The 25,358-nt window shown below is 39.2% G+C and overlaps 1 protein-coding gene across 3 annotated transcripts; it reads left to right on the forward strand.

The window, feature by feature from the left end:
* Window positions 1–769: 769 nt before the first annotated feature.
* Window positions 770–25,070, forward strand: LOC132142492 (zinc finger CCCH domain-containing protein 13-like). Of its 3 annotated transcripts, none has more exons than XM_059552402.1 (21): window positions 770–923; window positions 2,087–2,233; window positions 2,389–2,498; window positions 2,593–2,707; window positions 2,809–2,920; window positions 3,549–3,676; window positions 3,784–3,828; window positions 3,939–4,114; window positions 4,195–4,395; window positions 5,018–5,173; window positions 13,122–13,492; window positions 14,400–14,846; window positions 15,086–15,301; window positions 15,644–16,157; window positions 17,151–17,260; window positions 17,382–18,644; window positions 18,906–19,445; window positions 19,541–19,684; window positions 22,026–22,226; window positions 23,404–23,567; window positions 24,467–25,070. In XM_059552402.1, exons 2-21 carry the CDS (start codon window positions 2,096–2,098, stop codon window positions 24,632–24,634), a joined length of 5,319 nt encoding a protein of 1,772 aa, XP_059408385.1. In that variant the 5' UTR covers window positions 770–923; window positions 2,087–2,095; the 3' UTR covers window positions 24,635–25,070. The 3 variants fall into 3 exon arrangements, with proteins under 3 accessions (XP_059408385.1, XP_059408387.1, XP_059408386.1); XM_059552404.1 differs by having other exon boundaries at window positions 19,544–19,684; XM_059552403.1 differs by lacking the exon at window positions 770–923 and adding an exon at window positions 1,214–2,010.
* The last annotated feature ends 288 nt before the right edge of the window (window positions 25,071–25,358 follow it).

A 25,358-nucleotide genomic window follows, 5' to 3' on the forward strand; every position in this document is an offset into this window, starting at 1 on the left:
GCACTGTCCTCATAGTCCAGGCTGCACACATCCCCCAAGCCATCGCCTCGTATGGCGCCTTGGCAACCGCAGAAGCGTTACGGCTGGGATTGGATGCGAGGGAGACCTAGAGAAAATTGTACTCCCGAGCACAGAACTTAGCCGCAGGCTTTCACAGTGAGAACATGTAGAGAGGTTGCTATGCGTACCTCTCATGAGTGCCCCAATCCCCAATATATAATATATATATATTAGGGACTGTCAAAATTAACTTGTTAATAATGCTTTAAAGGGGTAGTTGCATGCATCAGTCCAAAAAAATTTTTAATAAAATGTGCTCATCCATAAAAAAAAGTGTCTCACATGGCTCCGGGGGGTGAACAAAGGCCTCTTGTCGATGCGTTTGTGTGAGAAAACATATTAATATTCAAAATGTAATAATCACTGTAATGTAACTTGCCCTCTCTGTTTATTTCTTTCATTACAAACAGTAGTATAATTAAAACTATTCAGGACAGTTATTTGCTAATCCTGACATTGGGACAACTCCCTTTTAAATACATGGAGTTTAGGATGAGGTGTTTCTGCATTTCTAAAGAAAATATTTTATTTATTTATTTTCTTTATTTTCTTTTTTTATTGTTTCATTTCAACAGTCAGAAAATTATTATTGTTGTTATTATTATTATCATTATTAACGGAAGAGTTTATTGAAACTTTAGACAAACAAGAAATGAAAAGCAATATGAAGACCAGTCCTCCAGTTTCCCATAATCCCCCTCTCCTCAGTGCTTCGGGAAAGCTTAGTGTGCGGAGTTTGCGCTCTCTCGCAAGCATCATGACGGCGGCTAAGAGGAAGACCGCTTTGCAAGATTTTTGCATGTGATAAGGAGGTTCTCTCCGACAGTCTGTGAAACTGGACTTGACGCATCATTCATATTCGGGTAAAGCGTTTTTTTTGTATTTGTTTACGGCTTCTTCAGCAACAGTTTCAACGGTGTCATTTTGGAGGCTTGCGTTATCCGTGTAGGCCGCGCGACACTTGCACGGCTCTTTTTTTATTATTAATGCTTGAACAACAAATACAAAACAAAAGTGCCAAGGGTATACACACAGAAAAACAACAACATAAAAAGTATATATTAATCATACATGTGTATATAAAACCAACAAATAAGATAAAAGAAAAGAAAAAAGGCCTTGCATGGCGCTTAAGTTAACGTACCGCTTCTCTCTACAAATGAATGACAATTTGAAACGCAAATGAATAGAATTCTCATTTTTTGTGAAATCTCGCATTCGGAGCTAGTAGCTTTAACTGTTATAGTGTTAATGTTATAAAGAGAGGCAGGCAGTCGCATTTCGACAAATGTAAATAACGTAGTGCTTGTGCTAATGTTTACAATGTTGGGGATAGCATTATTTTTCAGACATGAAAATGTCACGGAAATGTAATAAACTGTTACGCATCATGGGAATTTGTGGTGGTGGTAGTAAATTGCTCTGCATGGAGGATCGGAAAGCATAGTCATTCATTGGGTTGCTTACAAATCTCACTCTGTTTTTGAGACTTTGGTACAAAAATAAGTAGATTATCATTGTGTATTATTGTTGTTGTTGTAGGTATTGGTACCGGATATGAATCTTACTCTATAATATTATAATCTCTTTATAATAGTTTTAAAAATACATTTGCATTGATAATAAAAGTCACAGACGTTTGTTGGTTAGGTGAAAAGTGTTGGAACCCACACCCACTCAATGAAAAACATAAATTACATAATCCATATTTTATGCTGTAGGCTGAGGTCGAAACAAAGTTTTGTTGAAAATCATGTTGTAGAAATGTGTATACCTTAAAAATGCAATGTAAGTGACCAAAGCATCTGCCAAATGCAAAAATGTAAATAACTTGCTCTTGGTCAGGACAGAGTCCAAGACCATATTTTCTTGGTCTTTACATGGAGCTTGTGGAATTGGGCTTTACTCAAACTCAAAGCTCCTTTGGTCTCAGTCTTGACTTGAACTCAAGTGAGTGGGCTTGACTAGAACACTGCATTCAGCTTCATCATGCTGGTGCCTTTGAATTGCTGCTTTTTTGACAAAGCCCTGCAGAATGTCCAAAATCAGGCGGAAGGTTACAGTGGAGAATTCGAAGACCATATCGGACAGCAGCAGTAGCACCACCACCCCCTCCCGCAGGCCCAGCGTGTTTGAGAGACTCGGGCCCAGCACGGCCAGTAATGCAGCAGAGGTAGGGATACTGGTAACCTACTTTGCTGCTTTGAAATCTTAGTGAGCTGCCTAACTAGACAGTAGTACCTGTGCCTAGGTAGTAGCTCACTTAGTTTTTGTGCTTTTGTAAAGTGTAGAAGTCAAAGGAATGACCCCCATTTGCCTCCCCTGCAGACTCATTGTAGAAACTGGTTAAAGACTGGGAACTGCAGTTACGGTAACACGTGTCGCTACACACATGGAACCCCATCACGAGGAAAAGGCTTCTCTGGAACATTCAACAGGTGCGATTCTAGTGAAGAGATGCTGTTTTATAAGTGTATCTGCTCCAATACCTGGATGAATGGTTGACTTTCGACATGCATGTCTTCTGTGCAGGTCAGCCGAGAGGCCCACTGGGGATCTCCGGGAGAGGATGAAGAATAAGAGACAGGATGTAGATGGTGACACTCAGAAAAGAGATACAGACGAGCCCACATCACCCACAACCAGAGTACGATGCTCTAACAGCTTGGAGCTAAAGTCTCATTACAGAGTTTTCTGCATTTGTTGATTTATGTCTTTGATGTTGATAAAATGTCTCTTTCTCATTAGCAGCGAGATTCATCCCGAGGCAGACGCAGAGAGAAAGAGGATATTAAAATCACAAAGGAACGCACTCCAGCTAGTGAGGAAGAGACCGCAGATTGGGAAGCCAGTCGTGAAGGTGAAAGATTCTCTGAAGTACCTGCAAAATTGATGTATATGATGGGAAGTAATTTAAAAGAATAATTTGCCCAAAAATGTAAGCTCTGTCATTAATAACTTACCCTAATACCATTCCAAATCCAGAAAGCACAAATTAAGTCTTCCTTTTTAATGAAACCTGTGATATTTCTGTCCTTCCATCACTGTATACGAACCAATTAAATGTAGGCTTTTATTCAGATATAAACACTGAGCAAGCAACACACACAGAGCACATCAAATATGGTAAACGGAAAACTTAACCGTACTAGCTTGATGCAATGAAATTAACCGTGCTCGTTTTTGTGCATCAAATAAAACGTGTAAAATTAAAAATATCTTAATTTGCATTTTGAAGATGAATGAAAGTTATGAATCTGGAACTAGATGAAGGTCATTTTGGGTGAACTATCCTCTGAACTGGTTTTTAAAAGAAAACAAGGATGATTGATGTTTGGGTTTTGAAGGCAGTACATTCTTTCCTCTCTCTTTCCTTTTTTCCTACTCCGAATCTCTGAATGCTGTGCCATCTTTTTCTCTCTCTTTCCTATGTTGTCTCCCTGTCAGTTTTAGTCCAGCGCTTTTATATTTGTCATTGATTTTACTAGATTCTGATAACGGTGACTACGATTACGAGTTATCTCTTGAGATGAAGAGACAGAAGATTCAGCGAGAGCTGATGAAGCTGGAACAGGAGAACATGGACAAACGAGAAGACATTATCATCAAGAAAGAGGTTTATTGCATAAATTTACATTAGGTTTGCCGTATAAACTCCAAATATTGAAAGAAAGTGAATGTCAGTTATCCTAAAGAGAGTAATGGAATGTATGTTCTCAACAGGACCCAGTCCCTAAGACCAGGACAAGTAATACTTCAAAGGACAGGGTAAGTTATTTTACCAAAGACATACGGAAGTGAACAGTAATTTAGATTTTTGGTATTATGTAGCCTTTTAATACAGACTGTTATTTTGGTGTTATCTTGATCTGTTGTAGGCTTCCCCTGAGCGCAGCAGTTCTAAGGGGTCACCTTCGTCCCATAAATCCAGCTCACCCAAACATAGAGCAGGGAAGAGTGGGAACTCCAGCAAGAAAGAGAAGAAGTCCTCCACTTCCTCAGTCATCTCCTCTTTAGTGCTTGACCAGACCAGGGCAGAGGAGACAGACAGCAGGTTGGAAAATGATCAGCATTTAATTTGAACCGGTGTTTTATCAACTTAAATATTTGACGACTGTCTAATGTTTTGACCAGGTCGTCAAAGAGTGGCCATGGCAAAAGAAAAGGGCCACGGACACCCAGTCCTCCACCTCCTGTCCCTGTGGAAAACCCAGTGACTGGGAAGAAGCACAAAAATAAACACAAGAACAAGGAGAAATGTGAAGACAAACTTAAAGAAGGCAAAGAACGAGGACGTGATACGGAGAAACACAAAGAGAAAAAGGAAAAACGCAGGTATTGTCTACTTCAAAAGAAATCCCCAAAACTTAAAGTATCATAAACGTGTGTGATTTGGTACAAATTGTATACTTTTCAAAAATGTGACTGTACCAGTCTTTCTGGTTTATTCGGTACCCGCTAAAAGCAACTGCTTTGCATATTTATGTTTTGGACAGAAGAACCAAAAGTTTCTATTTAAAATGTGAGATTGTTTTTCACTACTTTTTGCTATGGTACTGAAATTGGTACAGAGACTACTGGTGCCAACTGCTGTGATTTTGGAATCGTGAAAACATTAATAGATTGTCATAATGTATTATATTTGCTGATATCGGTGGTGCTGGCCAAGATGCATTTGATCATCCCTGTTTTATTGGTGTATGTGAAAACAAATAATAAAACATTGGGTGGTGTTGGTGCAGTGGATAAGACATATGCCTTTGGTGTGAGAGACCCGGGTTCGAATCCACTGTGAGACACCAATGTGTCCCTGAGCAAGACACTTAACCCCTAGTTGCTCCAGAGGCGTGCGACCTCTGACTTATATAGCAATTGTAAGTCGCTTTGGATAAAAGCGTCAGCTAAATGAGTAAAAGTAAAGTAAAACATAATAATCTTTACCTTTCCTTCATTGCAGGGATCGGTCAGATAGTTCCCATAAAGCCAAACGCTCAATAACATCAGAGGAACGTTCTGGAAGTCTTTCCCCACCCTCCAGGGAAGTATCACCCCGAGCCAGAAGGAGGTCATCCTCCCCTAAATCCACTTCCCAAAAACAGTCCTCGCAGCAGAGGTGAGAAGAGCTGCACTTAATTATATATCAATCCAGTGTCTCATTGATTAGGGCATTGTCACTTTTGACATATCTTTGAGATATCCATCTAGTTTTTAAATAATTTGATATGAGTTATCAATATTATATTGAGGGCCAAATCATCAGTCAGATCCTTTTTTAACCCTCAAAGACCGAGACAGCCGCCCACGGCTAAAAATAACTTTTGTTAATGTTTAATTACTTTGGACCCGCTAATCCAATCTGAATGCTTTAAAAAGTGATGTAAAGCAGAGACTCTCCACATTTCAGAGATATCCTATTCATCTCATTTGGATATTCAGAGGCGCCATGGTGCACGTGGTTATGTCATCATATTTTGACAACATTGATTCGTCAGAAGAAACCAATGCTTTCGTTCCTCTGAGCCAAACAGAAATGATTGTTGAACTACTACTACACATATTTCTTTGTAAAATATGAACAAACACAAAGTGAAAGTAAAGTCTGTCGTGCGTAAAATGAATACAAACACAAAGTAACACATTCGCATGAGAAAACTCTCTGAAAAAGCACAAAAAAACACACGACAGAGAACTTTGACATAAAACAAATAAAAACCAAGGATGAAACAGTGGTACATATATGATAAAAAACTGGGATTTTGTTCTCGGTCGCTGGGCAATGTCCCGGTAAAGTCGATAATGATGCAGATTAAAGTCAGCGAATCTATCATTTATGTTATGTCTATTATGTTTAAATAATTTTGTAAATATATAGTTCAAAAAACGATAGTATGTACTAATTTTTTCCTGTTGCACTCTGAATATTTCTCTCTCATTTTGTGTAGTTTGTGAATCATTTGCTCTGTTTTTGCACTGTATTGTTGAAGACTATTTGTGCAATTGTTTTTACTTTATGCTGCTTATAGTTTGTGTTTATTGTTCATACTCAGATTGAAAATACATTTCTCAGAAGAAGAAAAAAAACTTTTATTTGTTTGGTTTTGTTGTTTCTAAAGAAATTTATCCAAACTCTAGGAGTTTCTGTTTGAGTACACAGTAAAAAAACACCCAACTGTTGCTTGCATTTTTCTTAAAATTAGGTAATTTCATTCTTTGAGAAAACGAAAGTAAAATTGAGACTTTAAATTAGTTAAACTTAAACTGTAAGTCCTCCTGTTTATAATGATATATGGCATTGATGCTGACTGCTAAAATAGGTCTGAAAAACAAAGAAATGCCAGGTGTGTCAGGCGCCCCAAAAATGTTCTAGGTCTTTAAGGGTTAATAAATCATTCAGTTCTAAAAATTTGTGTGTGTGTATGTGTGTATCGGCAAAATTCACTATCGGTTGACTGATAGTGGATTTTGCCGATACCGATAGCTAGGTTGGACAACGCTGGCCGATACAGAATAATAATAAACCGATAGTTTTTTTTTTTTTTTTTTTTTGGGATACTGGATACTGAACAAAAATTAAATAGTGCTTTATTTACAAAAAAAAAACAAAAAACACTGGTACTGTACCATACTAGTAGTATTAATAGTAATAGTTGAAAAGTAGTTGATTAAATGTTGAAATTGCCAAACTCTAATTGGGCCCTATGAAATCATTTTTATTTTTTCCTAAATTCCATTTTATTTCATTCCAATTTGCGTTATTTAATTTTTCTGGATTCTGTTTTTCATTTTTCTCCACTCCTTTTTAATAGTTAAAGTTTATTAATCATAAATAAAGTCTAATTAATTAAAATCATGAAACCTATAAATTTTCACATCAATTTAATAAGTTTAACAAGAATGACTTGTTAATGACATAGGGTTTAGGGCCCTATGAAAGGTTTTATTTTTTTCTCACCATATTTTTTCTTATCAAATTTTAAATTCAAACTTAATTTTTTTTCCTTAAAGAAACCTAATGATTTTTTTCCCCTCTGTGTATTTAAATTTTCATTATCAAATCAAGGCATGAAACATTAATTTCATTTTTTCTTTTAATTACTGAAAATAAAGGTACAATTTGTAAGATATTTGCAGTAAAATATCCAAAAACCACTAGGCTAGTATTATATATTTTGTCCAGCTGATTACTAACAATATCTCTGTTTTCAACTACTTGCTGAACTACTAATTGTGAGAAAATTCCCATTCAAAACAGTGACATGGGGCAGTGCAGTCGCCTGTCAATGATGTTAGTTACCTTTTGTTCCCGCCTTTACTGACGTAGAAACCACATGACAACAGTCTCGTGGACAAATGCGGAAGTAGTGTCTATAACTAGTTTGCTTCAAGCTGTTCCTTATTTACTACTACTTGCACGTTTATGGAGGATTGTGTTACTTATTTATGGAACATAATTACTGTTTACCATCCGCCGCTGGTTCTGTCAACAAGGATAGCTCCCGTAAACTTGAGTTTTACTTGACAGGTAAGTTGTTTTGATTCATATCTTTACAGAAAACGTATGCTATTATAGCGACCAACAAAATTAGTATTATGGGGCATACACGCCAAACGCAGGGCATCGTGTCTCTAGACCCGTGCGAGGACGCGTCTGATCCATAGTCTGATCGCTTCTTTGCATTGACTTTGTATGTAATCTACTCGCGCAAATTGTTGAACTTGCAACATTTATAAAACTTTTCCTCATCCATTAAATCCATGATTTATTTTTTCGTCTGAATGATGGCCGTCAGCGTTTGGGTAGAAGACAACAAATCCCATCATTCCATTCTCCTCCTTACCGTCATCAAACCACGCGATTGTTATTGTTTTGTCAGTGGCATCGTGGCAGGTCCTACAACCTGTACCTTTAAGCAAACTTTTTTTGGCAAACAAAGGGGATTTACTTTTAAAATTAAAAGCACATGTATACACTAATAATTTAACTGCTTTTATTCTTAAACACTTAATGATTATATAATCATAATAAAAGAGTGGCCCTGAGTCGGCCAGACTCACCGGTATCACACACACTCCAGACGTGACGCGTTCAACTCGAGCAGTGCTCTAAAACAGTTTATTTATTCACCAAATGGACACAAGAGCCCCTTTCACACTGCGATTCCGGCAAATACACGGGTAATGTGTCCCGGCAATTGTTCCCGGGTCACTAGATTTTGCACTTTCACACTGCCAGTGATTACCCGGAATATGTGCGTGCATTTTAGATAAAATGACGTTATACTTTCACTGAAGCAAGCGAACGATCTCAGCGTCAGCGCAGAAAGTGAGGAACTAACTGATCTCTGCTTCATTACTGTTTGCACACATTTTTTCATCACAAACATTGATCGTCCTTCAAAACACCTGGTAAAAGAGTTGCGCGATAACATGCATCATTACTTCGACACGGCATTAGATCTGGCTTTTGTTCACACAGCGCTCGTTCCGGGACTGAACCCGGCAATGTTACTAGGTCCCCGACCCGGGTTCAATGCCGGAATCAATCCCGGGACGTGTTTGCTTTCACACAGAAGGCTACCCGGCAATGTTCCGGCAATTTGCCGGGTCCGACGTGTAGTGTGAAAGGGGCAAAGATTACTTCAAGAATGAACAATGAGGCATAGATAAGTTTGAAGCTCAGTGTGTAAAAAAACGGAGCAAACGGAAAGAGCGATCTATATTATAGCTCGATAAATGAAGCATACAAACATTATTAGAGCCACAGAAAGAAACGTTTACTGTATTTTCCGGACTATAAGTCGCACTTTTTTTCATAGTTTGGCTGGTCCTGCGACGTATAGTCAGGTGTGACTTATTTATCAAAATTCATTTGACATGAACCAAGAGAAAACATTACCGTCTCCAGCCGCAAGAGGGCGCTCTATGCTGCTCAGTGCTCCTGTAGTCTACACTGAGCAGCATAGAGCGCCCTCTCGCGGCTGTAGACGGTAATGTTTTCTCTTGGTTCTAAATAAATGCGACTTATAGTCCAGTGCGACTTGTATGTTTTTTCCCTCATCATGACGTATTTTTGGACTGATGCGACTTATGCTCAAGTGTGACTTATAGTCCGAAAAATACGGTAGATGAAAATGCTGAATTTACAATTCATTATGTACATTAACAACGATTTGTGAAAATATTATGTAATTTAATGGAAAACTATGTGAATGGCTCTCTGTGGCATAGCAGGATTTTCTGTCTGAAGTTTCTTGCTCTGTTCAGCGTGCAGCGTCATGTGTCTGAACAAACAGCACATGCTGTCAGTTATTTCAGCCACTAGAGGCTTCTCTCGCACTGTATAATAAATATAATAATTGTTCCAGCAATCAACTATCGGTGTTGATTTATTGGCCTCTAATTACATGTATACGTGTATATGTATGTGTGTATGTGTGTATGTATATATATATATATATATATATATATATATGTATATATATGTGTGTATGTGTGTGTGTGTGTGTGTGTGTGTGTGTGTGTGTGTGTGTGTGTATGTATTAGAGATACATAGAGGTATTTTTCTCTTCCCGATACCGATTCCGATACCTGGGCTCAGGGTATCGGCCAATACCGAGTACTGATCCGATACCTGGGTGTGTATCTGTATATACAGCTGTATATACTACTAGCCCTATGTAAATTACTAGAATTATTTTATGGTGTGCTTCAGACTTATCCCTTGATAAAAAATGAACAAATACATAGTGAACTACTGTATTTATTACAGTATTTTTATTATCTGACATGAATTTGACAGTAATATTATTTATTTTCTTAAGCGAAAACTTCAAATGCAGCCAAAAATCTAACACCGCAAACTAAAAAAGGTATTTTAGTTTTACAATATAACTGTATAAAAAACTGAAACAAATAAGTCTAGGAATATAAAAAATTCTATATTAATCAGATAAACTCTTTACAATAAAACAAGTAAAAAACAAGCAACCGTCTAGGCATAATTATTATTATTAATGGAGAAGTATTATTACTACATAGAGACGTAGCTAAATCTACTGTAGGCTACAACAGTAGCTTAATATATTGTCAATTTACTCGCCGTGAAGATCTTTGAGTGTCTGTGTTTATGATATGACAGTTTTCTCAAATGAAACGGTAAATTCTCATGAAGTGACGGTTTATGCGTTCGTGTCCTCATATAGTGACACACGGCAGAGACTACAAAACAGCAAGCTCCCGTGCATCTGCGCCCGTCTCTCACAGAGATGTATAATTTGCAGGAGTAATATTTAAATAGTATTTTGAAGTTTAATATTCACAGACACTAGTATATATTCGGCTACAGTATGGAGCCCTGCGCTTAGACTAACACGGAAGCGAATGAACACAGCTGCGGGGACCGAATATACTCGGGAGTCGGTAACTTACTACCGGTTCTACAGAGACGTTGGTATCATCACATTTTTTAATTTTCAGCACCATCTTGGTAGTGAAGTGTCAGTACTTGTGGCATCCCTAGTCGCCATTTTACTGTCTGGTTGGTCCAGTCTGAAATACTGCTAACCACTAATCTATAATATAGAAGCGGCTTCACTGTCTGTTGGCAGTTTAGAATGCGATCCAGTCATATAAAGATCAGTGCTGCTAACGCGTTTTTTGATTTCTTCTTCGCTGCTCTAAACAGGGGTTGCTTGTGGCAACACAGCACAACTCCCTGTGTTTGCAATGCATTCTGAGCAGCGAAGAAGAACCGTGCAGCGGTTAGGCAAAGCTAGCGGTCATAACTAGGTCTTGAAAATGGTATTGGACCGGTATATGGGTTCATGTACTCGCCGATGCCAGAATTTGTTGTGGTATCGGTGATATTTCCGATACTAGTATCGGAATCAGAACAACTCTAGTATGTATATGTGTGTGTATGTATGTATGTATTATGGGTATAATGATTCATCGATTTGGATCGATACATCAATGTGATGTCTGACAATACAATGCATTGATGCCACACGTAAAATATCGTTATCTGTAGTATAAATCTAAAGTATAGGCACAATTTTGAACAGTCCACATTTTCACATAATGTCCGTCTATGCATTATCGCCAACGTGTGCATTCTCGCTCAAACGTATGTATCTGGACTTATAAGGACTGCCCCTGCCTGAATGCACAAGGTGAAGTATAAAAGATGCTCAGGATTGTTGGCGGAACAGAAGTTTTCAGCGCACACAGATAGCCGAATCAAGACCGTGCAAATACTAAATCTTCTTCTTTTTTGTGCATGGATGAATGAATACGGACAAAATTAAATCAAAATGCGCGTTTTGGCGAATATCCTAGTAAAGGCAGTCGGTTCGACATATGTCTTAACGTAAATAGTTGAGAAAGAAAAGGCATGTGTACCAGTAGCCTATGTTAAATCTGGGATTCGTTCTTAAAGTGAAAGCAAACTAATAATTAATAATGCTGTCAAAGAAAAGTACAAGTGTTCACTGCTCCTGACTAAATAACCGTTGAAGTTATTTTATCTGTGATTAGCCTTACATTTCTGTAGCATACCTGTAAATGTATTTTAGACTGAGCTGAAAAACCTGAAAAGCACTGTTTATTGAACTTATGTCTTTGTTGTATTTATTTTCTGCCATTGCTTGTATATCAAAATATTGATATATCGACATATACAGTTGTCAACATTTGAAGTGGATCAAAACCTTTCATCAAAGTTTTCCTAAAACCAAAACAATACCCGTTCTTGTCTTAGGACAACTTTGATGAACTTTTTTGACCAACTTCAAATGTTGACTACTGTATATATGCGTGTGTATGTGTATATATTAGGGATGTCAATGATTAATCGATGATCAATTAATTGTCGATAAGAGATGCAACCATTTAAAGCTACCGATGGTCGATTAAGCTATTTACCGTAATGCCTCAAATAAAAACCGGTAGTCAAATAAACGAAGGGCCTCTTATAGTGGCCGGTGGGCGTTGTCAACACGGACAAATAAAGGCTGGTCTTAAATAAAGGCCGGGGAAAAAATTTGTGCAGCAGAGCCAGATAAGGAACGTACACGCCCACTGCCGGAGCGTTTCTCGTTCTCGAGTCAAGAACCGGTTGGATCGGCATGAAGCAGACTGACACAGAGCGCGTCTGAACCAAACTGGTTCTTTTGATGATTGATTCTGAGCTAATGTTATGATGTCCACTGGAATGCTATCGCTTTTAATTTAAAACGGGTTATTTAAAACAATTACTTATCAAACAGATGGAATTAGAAATAAAGGCCTGCCTCTAATAAAAGCCTGTTACCTTCTGCAGTTCAGGTAAATAAAGGCCCCGGCTCTTATTTGAGGAATTACGGTAATTTTGGGCCACGTGCGGGTTATGCTCAAAACACACTGAGTGATAGTGACGGTATATAAATGCATCATCATTCATTCATAATGTACAAATTAAGCTTTTAATGTGATTTAAACTTTAAAAGTACACTTTAAAATAGTATTCAGTTTGTTTGCTTTATTTTAAAAGAGCACAAGTTTTCAGTTTTTATTGTTAGTGTGCACAAATAGAAGTAAACACTTTTGCTGAATATATCTTACTCCAAAAAGTTTATTTTTATCAATAAAAAAAAAAAATTATATCTCGGCTGTTCAATTGCGCCGGCGCCTTTTTTTTTCTTCGGTTTTGCACTTCGGATCCTGTCATATCGGTGACTACGTGCCGCTGCAATAGATGCATTTTGCAGCATTAAGGTTAATGATTAATGTATTAATTGATTGTTAATTTAAACGACGATTGATCATGGAAATGATTGAAAATTGACATTCTTAGTATACAATAGTATTAAGTGTACTTTTTTTTAAATTGAGATTTATAATTTTTGTTCTTATACATTTGTTACAAAAAATAATACTTTTGAACATTCTATTCATCAAATTTTAGAAAAATCATGTGACCTGACAGACGTCAGATGCGTATCCTGACATTTAACTTGCATCAGTAGTTTGTTTCAAAGATATTATCATCAGTTCCATCTTCATCTTGTGTTTTTCTTTCTCAGGTCTAGGACTCCACCCCGTCACCGCCGCAGCCCCTCCCCTCCCTCCCGACAGCACCTCTCCCCATCTTCACGCTCTGGCTCCTTAGCCCAGAGACACTCCCCATCTCCTCGCCACAGACGGTGTTCTATCTCTCCTCTTTACCGAGACCTTCCTCCTCCATCCTCATCCTCACCACCTCCCACTCAGTCCTCACGCCGCTCCCGCTCCCGATCTCCGCTCACCCCGCAGAGAAACTCTTCACCGACCCCCGCCCCTCGCAGGTCCAGCCCCAGTGCCCGTCACCGCTCCCAGGGCAGAGAGAGGGAGAGGGGGAGATCAGAGCGAGACCGGAGTCCCGCACTGCAAGAGAGACGGCATGAGCGCAGAGATGGTGAGGCACATGTCGCAGAGTTATTATTGAGGAGTGGGGGGGGGGGGGGGGGGGTTGTTAAATAAAGGATTTAAATGAATAAAGACAAAAGAATAAAAGTAAAAAAAAATTATTTTAAAATAGCCATATGTATAAGAGCAAATGTGTGCAGATGTTGAAAACACAAAACGGCAAAATGATTCTTGTCTCATCTTATTCAGATATGAATTACATTACATACCTACAAAAATAATTAATCCTATATTTTCAATTCAAAACGGCAACATTTTACAAAGTCCAGTAGATAGCATCACAGGATATTAATATTGGTTGTTTAACATTTCTGTCGTAAAACAGTTGTTATATTGTTGATATTTAGTTAGTTAAATCTTAACCTACACTTTTTAATTGAAGCGTCATGCTGGAATTCTTGTTCAGTATCAGTGATCAGTAAAGCCCACTTGATTTGATTGAGCATCTTAAACTGGGGGCAACAGTTTGGCCATTTCTATTATGTAGAGGGACTAGTCCAGGTCAGTGTCTGTTTTAGATGTGCTGCTTGATATTTTGTAGAAACAATCATAAAAAAAATTCTGGATTTTTTTTTTTTAAGTGCATCTTTGCTGAGTGAAATAATTTTTTTTCCAAAAATAAAAATAAAACTCAATATCCCCATGCTTTTGAACTCTAGTTTTACATTCACAGTATAGATGTATTTTAATAAATGAGTAATGGTGAGATTAAAAAAAAGTTTAAGTGACATGGAACACAGTTTAACTGTTAAACTTCCCAAACTTGCTAAACTTTTTTTTGTATTGATGTGGTGTTTGGTTTCCACCATACTTTTGGCCATGTGCAGCTAATGAATAATTTAGTCAGTGACAGTCTTTTAAATCTGCTGCTCATTTACTTTCCTTTCTGCCCTCAGAGAGCCGCGGAAAGCGTGAGAAAGACAGCAGCCGTGACGAGCGAGACTATGAGATCGAGCAGAGCTCTTCTCGAGATGAGCGTGACGCCAGGGATGGCCGAGACCGGCGTGGTGAACGGGACAGAAGAGATGTCCGGGAAGAGCGCCAGCACCGCGGGGAGGCCAAAGACACTCGGGATACCCGCGCAGGAGAAACGCGAGACCGCTCCGGACGAGAATCCCTGGAGCGTAGAGAGAGAGACCGGGACCGAGAAAAAGAGAGGGAAAGAGAGAGAGAACGAAATGAACCCCATAGAAAAGAGGAAATGACAGCCCCGGAGGAAAGGACTTATGGAAGGGGGCATGGAAGGGAGGAATTGAGAAATGACAGTAGAGTGGACAACAGGAATGAATCTCGGGCTGAAAGACCAGGCAGAGGAAGGGGCCGTGGGGATGCCACAGAGAAAGGTGAGAAGATAACGACATGCCATATTCTTCAACTACATCTACAAAGGGCTATTACACATCAAAAATACCACTGTAATCTATAAAAAGCTGGAGGAGAGAGGGCTTCAACTTGAAAAATGGTAGTAAACATCAATACAAATTGTAGTTTTCATAAAATTGCGCTTTAGGAGTATTGCAATAATATGAGTGCTTGAAACACAAATCTTGGGCAGAGGGTTCTGATGAATTTTGTGTTTCAGGTTCTGTTCGTGGTGGTAGAGCGTCACAGACCGACACTAGCAGTGCTAGTGGGCATGACAGCTGGGAGTCCCGCAACAGTGGTCTGAGAGAGAGGAGCTCAGAGAGAAACACTGATCGTGATCGCTACGATAATGACAGACAGAGAGGAGAACAGCCCAGGGATGAACGGCGGGGAGGACATGTAGAGAGAGACCGCCGTGACATCAGAGAAAGAGGTGACTGATGAGCAAGAGATCATCTTCTTCTTATTATTATTATTATTGGGAGATGCCAACCACATGTACACTTTAGTAAAAGTTCACTCTAACAGCAAGTAGAGATTTACAGAGAAAAACACTATACATCCTCCTCAAATATTCTGACTGTTGGCATACTGTCGTATTAAACTCCTTGTAAGTTGGATCTAGTGTTAATGAATCTTTTTTTTTTTTTATGAATCTTTTTATGTAAGGCTTGAATTTTTCTGACTGATTTCTGGTTTGCAACGAATGTTTAACATCACAGGACATAGAGAGCAACTTTTAGTGTTTTTGTTCCTTTTATTTTTTGTCCATCAGAACAAAGAGCGTCCTCTCCTGTCCGCCAGCAAAACCGTGGTGAGGACCTCGATCGCGAAGAGAGAAAAGATGATCGAAGGACCGATCGAGGGGATGAAAGACGAGATGACCGCACGCGCGATAGAGATAAGGACAGGGATAGAGAAAGAGAGAGGGAACGGGAAAGAGAGAAGGAGAGAGAGAGGGAGAAAGAACGGGAAAGAGAGGCTGAAAAAGAACGAGCTAGGGAGAGGGAGCGGGAAAGAGAGAGGGAAAGAGAGCGAGAGCGGGAGAGGGAGGAGAGAGAAAGAGAGCGGGAAAGAGAACGAGAGGAGCGGGAAAGGGAGCGAGAAGAGAGGGAGAAAGAAAGAGAACGAGAGAGAAAGGAGAGGGAACGGGAAAGGGAGCAAAGAGAGCGGGAACGGCAGAGGGAGTGGGACGAGAGGGAAAAAGGGAGGGAAGAGAGGCGGGACCGAAGAGATGAGTCGCGAGATGACCGGCCCACACGAGATGCTCACGAAGAGAGAAAGAACACGTAAGTGCTCCAGTGTTATTAGTCATGTTTACGTACAATCTCTCTGGAAACGGTCAACCATTTACTGAGCAACTATGTGACCCTGGACCACAAAACCAGTCTTAAGTGTCAAGTTCAGATTTATACATCATATGGAAGCTGAATAAATAAGCTTTCGATTGATGTATGGTTTATAAGTATATGACAGTATTTGGCCGAGATACAACTGAGGGTGGAAAAAAAAATCTAAATACTGAGAAAATCGCCTTTGAAGTTGTCCAGATTAATTTCTTAGCGCTGCATATTACTAATCAAAAGTTAAGTTTTGATATATTTACAGGAGGATATTTTCAAAATGTCTTCATGGAACATGATCTTTACTTTATATCCTAATGATTTTTGGCATAAAATAAATATCGATAATTTTGACCCATACAGTGATTTTTTTTGCTATTGCTAATAATATACCCCAGCAACTTAACACTGTTTTTGTGGTCCAGGGTCACATATTGTATAATGGCTGCTAAACTGTAAAAGACTTGATTGTCCATGGGAACATGATGGTGCTGCTTAGTCACATTGCAGTCTCTTTCTTTTCATACTAAGGGTGACACCGATTTTGAATATTATCTGACTGACACATTTTTTGCCTTTTAAATTTGTCTAGTTTTACTACATTAAAAAATAAAACAAAAGTGTCACATGATCCTTTCTGAAGTGACAATGAAGACTGAAGTAATGATGCTGAAAATTAATCTTTACCATCACATGAATATATTACATTTGAACCTATATTTCCATAGAAAACAGTTTGTAGTAATATTTCATATTACAGTTTTTCTGTATTTTTGATCAAATAAATGCAGCCTTGACGAGTGTTAGAGACTTCTTTCAAACACATTAAGACATTTTACAGAGCAGAACTTTTGAGCGCTAGTTCACATGTTATAAACAGTTTGACGTCAGAGATTTTCTCAGGAGTTTAATATTGTTTGCCCTTCACTTTGTTTGCAGTCGTAAGAGACATCGTGCTGAGAACACTCCCAGTCCACGGCCATCTCCTAAAAGATGTCGAGATGTGAGCCCTGTAGACAGTGACGGTTACAACAGCACTGAGGAGAAAGGTAGGAGTTTAACTGAGCAAGGTTATGGTCACACCCTTTAGCACTTGATGTAACCTTCCACATAGGTCTGTTGTACACATATGCAGAATATCTTGACATTACATATAGGGTTTTGTTTCAGGTGAGAAGCACCGACTGCTGAGTCAAGTGGTCCGTCCTCAGGAAACTGCCCGCTCGCCTGCCCACTCCTTTACTGATGATAAACACAACCGCTGGAAGGATGATGACCGCCGGGGGGATAAAAAAGAAAGCCGTGTCCGACATGAGGAGGTGGATTCCCGCAGTGAGAGAGGAGCAGGAAGAGGAGCAGAGCGACGTGGAGAACATGCTCCAGACATTTCTGCTACGGGCATTTCTGATTCTAAAAGGGGAAAAGAGCAGAGGGACCTCCCTACTGTCCCCCTCACTCCACCTCCTCCTCCATGTTCCATGGAGGACAGAGACTCTTTATCAGCCGTTCATGAAGAGGGGAAGAAAAAGACTAAATCTCAGAAGAAAAATCTGAAGAAGAACCGTAAAGAGGAAGAATCTGGCGGAGGGGACCGTAGCAACCCTGAGCCCCCGACCTCCTCCTCTGTAGCTGAAGCCCCCCAGGCTCTCCTGTCACCTCGCAAGACAGCCAAGAAGAAAGCCTTAGAAAGGAAGCGCAAGCACTCGCGAGGTCCTGAGTCAGATGTATCTGAGGATGAGCTGGTCGCCCAGCGTCCCCTCAGCAAGAGGCGACGAGGCCCACGTACACCTCCGCCAATCAACAAGGATGACCTTCCTTCCCAGAGGGCTTTAATGGCTGGACAGAGTTCTCTTCCTGCTAAAATAGATGCCAACTTCAGTGACTGGTCTGATGAGGATGTACCAGAGCGAGGTGAAACTACTTCTGCTTCCCTGCCATCCGACAGGCCTCCGGAGCGGCTGCTTCCCTCTGAACGTCCCCTTAGAAGGGGTGCACGTGGTGGCGGCCGGGACCGTACGGACCCCCCCATCGCCCCGCTGCTCCCTGACCCTCCAATGCTGATACAGTCTCTTCCTTTACAACCGTTACTGCCGCAACACATGCTGCGTAAACCACAGCAAGCAGACATGCAGCAGCAGCGCAGCAGTAGCATGGGAAGCAACCAAAGCCGTGCGTCTTCGAGAAGGCTACGCTCGCCCTCCAATGAGTCGGCCCACCTTGATGAAGGCCCACAGGGACTCAGGCCCCGCAGAGGACTCATGCAAGGTGGCAATTCTCGGGAGAGAGAGCGGGAGAGGGAACGGGACCGAGAGAGGGAACGAGAGCGGGAGAGAGACAGGGACAGGGCAGCGGCCAGCGAACAGATGGGAGGAGAGAGGAAGTCGAGGATTGATCAGCTCCGGAGAGGAGAACCCAGTCGAAGTACTTCCTCAGGTGAGACTACTCGTAAATCTTGGAATTTTAAAGAATTTTTGATGGTATTATTGTAAAAAATTCTATTATTTTATATTGCAAAGAAGTTTAATGGTGTGTGTTTAAGAACTACTACTAATAATAATCCTAATCCGTTTTTAGTTGTTGTATTATTAGAATTTATTACTAAAAAAAGTACTTAAAATGCAATATGAATGCAAAATTCTAAGTAAGTTTTTAATTCTCCATAATACATATGTAAACATGTATCGCCTTCCACAGACCGGCAGGACTCCCGGAGTCACAGTTCTCGTCGTAGTTCTCCAGAGTCTGAGCGTCAGGCTCGTTCCAGAGCCGGCTCCTACGACAGCCGCGAGCGGGATCGAGATCGTGATCAGTTGGATCGAGAGCGTGAGAGAAAAGATCAACGTCAGATGCAAAATCAACAAACCCAACAGCGAGACTGGGACCCAGAACCTCGTGAGTGGGGTGGGCGGGGTAGAGAGCCCCTCCTCCGTGGCAACCGCGAGCCAATTAGAGAGAGAGACTTGCGGGAGATGCGTGAAAGGGAACGGCTCTTACCTGAAGGGTTGCTGGCATATGAGCGAATGGATCGTGAGCGTGGTGAAAGGGACCGTGAGCGTGAACGGGAAAGGATGCTTCCGTTTGACAGGGAACTAAAGAGCAGATCTGAAACTAAGATGGAGAGAGGAGAGTATGAGCCTCTGTTACCCAGAGAAGCCCTCATGGGTGTAGAAAAGCCGGCCGACAACTCCCACCTGCAAGGGGAAGCATCTGAACCGAAAATGGATAGTCTTGATGGTACGGGTTTTTCCCTCAGCATTTCTCAAACTATTGCCTGATGTGTAAGAAAAATGTGTTTTTTTTTTTATGTGTGCATTTGTTCTGTCTCTCAGAAGAGGAGGATGGAAAGGGTGATGATGCGCAGTCTGCGGTCTCAGATGGTGAGGAGTATGAGCCAATCAGTGATGATGAACTGGACGAGATTCTGGCTGACAGTCAAAAGAGGGACGAACAGCAAGATGATGAAAAGATTTCTGGTACGTAATGCCACCTAAAACAAGATCCCATGAAGACACATTAAAATCTGTGCAAAGTCAGTTCTTAGGATTGTTTCTAAACACATCATAAATTTAAGATAAAATTAATTTAGCATTATAAATGTAAGAAATGCATTGCTGAAACGTTGCAAATACTGTGAACTTGTAGTACTTAATTGTGGAGTTAGATTGTTAAAATGGTCGTTCACAATTTTCGTGGTTTCAGGGTCACCAGTGGACACACCCCCAGTGTTTTAGAGCTGAGAATACTTGATGCCTTATTTTATTTACTTGCCGTTTTTTTTTTATAATACAAATCTGGCTGGGTGGTTAAGAACACATTTTTTCTGTGGTGTGACAAACTCAGAACACGCATTTAATATCTCTTTACACAGACTTTATATCACAATCATATGGCCTGCCACAGTCTAATCTGTCCCAACACAATTTTACAGTGACCTGGATATATTTTTATATTTCTCTGTAGTTTTAGTGACATAGAATCTGTTGATTTGTGTTTTGCCCAGTTGCTTTGGCAAAACACCCATCAATCATACTAAATTGAAATCCTGATTTGGCTTGGAGTGCTTAAACTGCTTCTCAAAAAAGGCTGCGATGTAAATATAGAGTCAGATGTTTTCCATGTTTCAAGGCGAAGCATGACTTAGTAAACACAGTGAACACCATCTCTGTTTGAACTATGAGTTTAATATGCTTTTATGAATAAGACATGCACCAGTAATGCTTTGCTTTCAAATTGGCAATATTTGCTAATCCGTTTCACTAAATTTGTAATGACACCGATTTTTTTAGCTGTGGTCACTTAAACACACAACCTTAAAGGGTAGTTTTATGCCAAAATAAAACGCTTGAGGATTTAATGTGAAGAAACTGTGAAGGAAAAACATACATATTGTAATTTTACTACTTTAAAGTAATTAATATACTTACCATTAAATATTCTTTTCTTTTTCATTAAATATTCTTCTTTTTATTTTAAAAACAACCACGTGTACCGAGACACTGTCACAACTAAGTCATTGCAAAGACTTTTTATTACTCCATACAAAAGCTCTTTATTTGATTATTATTTTTTATTTTTTTACTTTATCACAATGCAGCACCTTAATGCATTTAATTTTAAAGTGTTCAAAATGTTGTTCTGGAGGAGCGTAACTCCTTACCCATCTAGAGGGGTTGAGGTCCACCCACCATTGTCTCACAATTTATTTATTTTTTTCTCTGTGATTGCTGAAATGTATTGTTAAATCAGGTCAAAAAACCTTCAAATGCATGTGTCTGCAGTGACAAAAGCAGCATAAATGCATATGCCTCCCTTTGTCATGTTTATCATTGGTCAGATTTGGATAGTCAAAATATAATTGAAAAATATAATCTGATCAAGTTTGCATTGTGACTATAACAATGAATGTGGACATTCTAGCCAAAAAACAAAACAAATTCTGCTCTGGTCGTATGTAACTTTTATTTTGAACAGTCTATTAAATTAATTTTTACAGAATAATACAAACACTGACAAAGACACAAGCAGAAACTGTGTGATCACAGTCTGAAAATTCCTCTATCCCAGGGGTCTTTAACTAAAATTGAGCTGGAGTTCCAGTAATGAACCCTCCTCCCCAGCCGAGATCCAAACAATTATTTACCTAAAAACATGAATTGATAGTTTTTTTTTACCTGACCAGGATATCTACAGGATATTTAAGCACGTTTAATAGATTAAGAAGTTTTCAATACCTGCACAAAATGACTGTATAAAGCATGATTTACAGTTCAGATACAGGTTTTCAGAAAAAAAAACATTTTCTAAAAAAAAAAAACCTTCACATTTATTTTTTAGAAAATGGAGCCAAAAGTATCATTATTAATTTCAACAGTTATTATCAATCATATTAATTAAATAACATATATACACATTACAATACTGTCTTGTTTATAATTTTATAATGCATCATCTTTTCGATTCATCAGTTCACGTTTACAACTCTGCATGTTCTCTTTGCAAAAACATTGGTGGATTTTCACATTCATCTGAACAAAAACAGCAGACTGGCTTATTGAAATGTAAATTCATTGTCTGCCAGCTGGAGGCACTTTTGGAACAGCAGAAATAAAGCGGTTTCTCTGGTAACTGCTGTACACAAAGCAGTGCAGCAACTGACTTTGAAACTTGGAACAATCGTATTTATTCAGTGAAATCGCAGCCTTTTAAAGTTTAATCGTCACATTGAGCTGTATTGCTGTTCTTGTCTTTCCATCCACTAATTTATATCCCATATCCCAGCTGTTTATAATATGATATTTGCATGTTCTGTTTCAGGGCCTCTAGATGTGATTGATGTAGATTGGTCCAGTTTGATGCCCAAGCAAAAACAGGAGCCCAGAACTCCTGGGGCAGCTCTTCTCCGATTCACCCCAGGGGCTGTTTTGCTCCGAGCGGGAGTTTCCAGACGCTTAGCTGGGCCTCAGCTCCTTGCCAGAGTTAAAGAAGTGTGTTCCAGAGAGTTGGAAGACCCTAAAGGTAAATTTGCAAATCTACCTTTGAAGGAATAATCCCGTTTGAAAGGAACAGGTCACCCAAACATGAAAATGTGCTCACCCTCAGGCCATCCAAGTTATAGATGGGTTACTTCATTGGAACAGATTTAGAGAAATGAGGCATTACAATGCTTGCTTACGAATGGATCCTCTGCAGTGAATGGGTGCCATTAAAATGAGGGTCCGAACAGTTTACACACAAATCTGAAAATCCACAAAAAATCAACTCCACTTCATCAATTAAATGTCTTGTGAAGTGAAAAGCTGTGTGTTTGTAAGAATAAATAAAATACGAGTCCTCTATACATAATATTGCTTTCTCCAGTGCATATATTGTCTTGTCTGAATCAGGAGAGACATTTGCACAGATCAAGCACCGTTTACAAGCCAAAACCGTTACAAACAAATATTTTGATAAAACAGGGTGGGCTTTTTCATTGGAGGAAGCGTCATCAAGGATTAAGGACTCGTAGTTTAGCCTAACACAATGGTTTGAAGTAAAAGCATCTTAATAATGGATTTGTTTCTTACAAACTTCACACTTCCTTCATTAATTGATAGACTGGAGTCATGTGGATTGTGTTTTAATCGTAGACTGTATAAAAACATGGACGTCATGTCCTCGACGGCGGTGACAGCAGCCATCATTTAAGTGGCCACTCCCCTAATTATACGGAACTTTAAGGCTTAATATAATTTAAACGGATGAGTTATTAAAAAATTCACCCTCCTCACAGTGGTTATGAAGGGCAACATTTTCTATATAGATCAAAACTACTTTTTGTAGCAGGCTGTAAATATATATATTTTTTTCTGCTGTAAAGTTGGCCATTTTAATATTTGAGCCAGTGTCTAGCAGCCAGTCAATGAATTACATGTCACTTCCATGTTGGTTTCAAGAGAGAGACTGGAAGGATGTTTTTATCCACTGCTTTGATGGTCATTCTGATGGCACCCATTCACTGCAGAGGATCCATTGTTAAATTTTTTTTCTTTTTCCTAAATTTCTTTTTGTTTCAAATTATGCTCTATATGTATATTATATGTATATAGTTTTAGATGTACGTATGTTGCCTCATAAAACAATTGTTGTGGTAATCAGTGTAGTTATACAAACATGGCTATTTAATGAGTGACTTTAATCTTATTTGTATCTATAGATGCTGATAAACTCTTAGAGCATGATCTGGGTGCTCTAAACATGGCTGCATACAACAGAAGAATGGAGAGGGCCAACCTACTGAGGAGCCAGGGCCCTTGCTGCAAGGCACTGTGTGCTCGCAGAGACATTGCCATACGTAGACAGCTCCTGAAAAACGACAAGGTACTCTTTTGGTCTTTAATCACAGGCACTTTTTTTGGTATAACTTGGGATTTCTGAAACAGTATTAATTAGGGATGTAACGATTAACTGCAAACCGGTGGAAAATTGATTCAAATATGTGATGATCAAAATCGGTTGAGATGATAAACAAATCGCAATTCGTTTAGGGGTAGGAGTTTATATGAATGCATGTCTGAGGGGAACTTACTGTCTTTAGACAAGTTTAGATGTTTTTGTTTTTTTATGTTGCCTCTGTATAATGCATATTAAAGTTCATAAGTGCAGCGCTGCTTCGTTTACAGCGGAAACCAAGGAAATGCTTTAAGCGTCACGTGCTGGCAGAGAGTGAATCTGCGTCTCATTCAGCTCGTCTGCTGTTTCATGCAGATATTTTTTATGTATTGTTTTACAAAACTGAAGTCAAAACATTTTGTTTTTGCTTCAGAATTTCGAAATGATACAATCTAATTTAAATTAAAAACTGCTCATGTTGCGTGTATGCAGCATCTTTTTTGGATCATGATAAACATGCAGTGGTTGCCTCTAATTTTAATTGGAAAGCACAGACAAAGCCTTATTTTGTTTGTAGTGTTGTAAGTGTTCATTTCTTAAAAACTTGTAATCCAAAGGTTGCAGGTTCGAATCTCAGTATTGGCAGGGATTGTCGGGGGGGGGGGGGTAAACAGGGGTTTTTGTGTGTGTGTGTGTGTGTTCACTACTCTCTGCTGTGTGTCTGCACTTGGATGGGTTAAATGCAGAGCACAAATTCCAAGTATGGGGACTCTACATCACTTACACTTTCATCTAAGTATTTTTTTTTTGTTCTCCTTTAGTTTAATTAGCTTAGATGCACATGATTCAGTATTTGGTTTAATGCTTCTGAATTCCTTCTCGTGTAGGGCACAACCAAGCAGATCTACACCAGCGCTCCAGTGGTGGACAATGAACTTGTGCAACAGAGTTTACGTCTCTTTAAAAAGAAAATGGCTTCCAGCCTGTCCAGTGGACAGGAGAAGACTGATTCAGCCCAACAGCTTGGCGCACCGGCAGAGCTGAGCGTCTCCTGATTGTGCTCAGTGGGTATAGTCTGAAAGTACTGATCTCAGATCACCGTCAACTCAATTATTTTCACACAATGAAACTGTTTAAGTCGGTGCTGATGGAGGATTGCTGCCCTAAACCTCAGAAGAACCATAGAGACTGGACATACTAGCCTGTGGAGATTTCACAACCTTGAACTTTGAATCAGAAGTGTGATAACAATGTACTGCATAAGAACTTTGTCATTTACATTTGTTTTAGAGAAGATTTTTGTAACGTTAGATGTGTGAACAATGTTTGTGGGATTATACAATGGGTACAGACGATGTGCATTAAAATGACTGTTATGTGCATTTAACTTCTGTTCCCCTTGCTTTTCAGTTTTAAAACATTTGTGATCAGTCCCAGCAGTCTTGTTCTCATTGATTTCCTTGTTTTATTAAAATATGATTCAAGAAGAAAGGTAGTTTGTGTATTAACCTTGTTGCTTTAAACTGGTATCTGTATTAAATTATAAAAAAAAATGAGACACAGGATATTGTTTTATTATATCTCTACTATGTATAAATAAAAAAAATCTGGGGGGAAAAAATAATTAATTGGTAGTAAATATGCAAATGGGATTATTTAAGTATTGGTTGTATTTAAAATAGGTGCTGTGTGAGATATTCAAACAGTTCGAATTTAGAAAGCGCATCATTTTCAAGATTTATGTATAATGCTTTCGTTGTTTTTCGCAGTGGAGTCCTC

The sequence above is a fragment of the Carassius carassius genome, chromosome 6, assembly GCF_963082965.1.
Source record: "Carassius carassius chromosome 6, fCarCar2.1, whole genome shotgun sequence".
Classification (NCBI taxonomy): domain Eukaryota; kingdom Metazoa; phylum Chordata; class Actinopteri; order Cypriniformes; family Cyprinidae; genus Carassius; species Carassius carassius.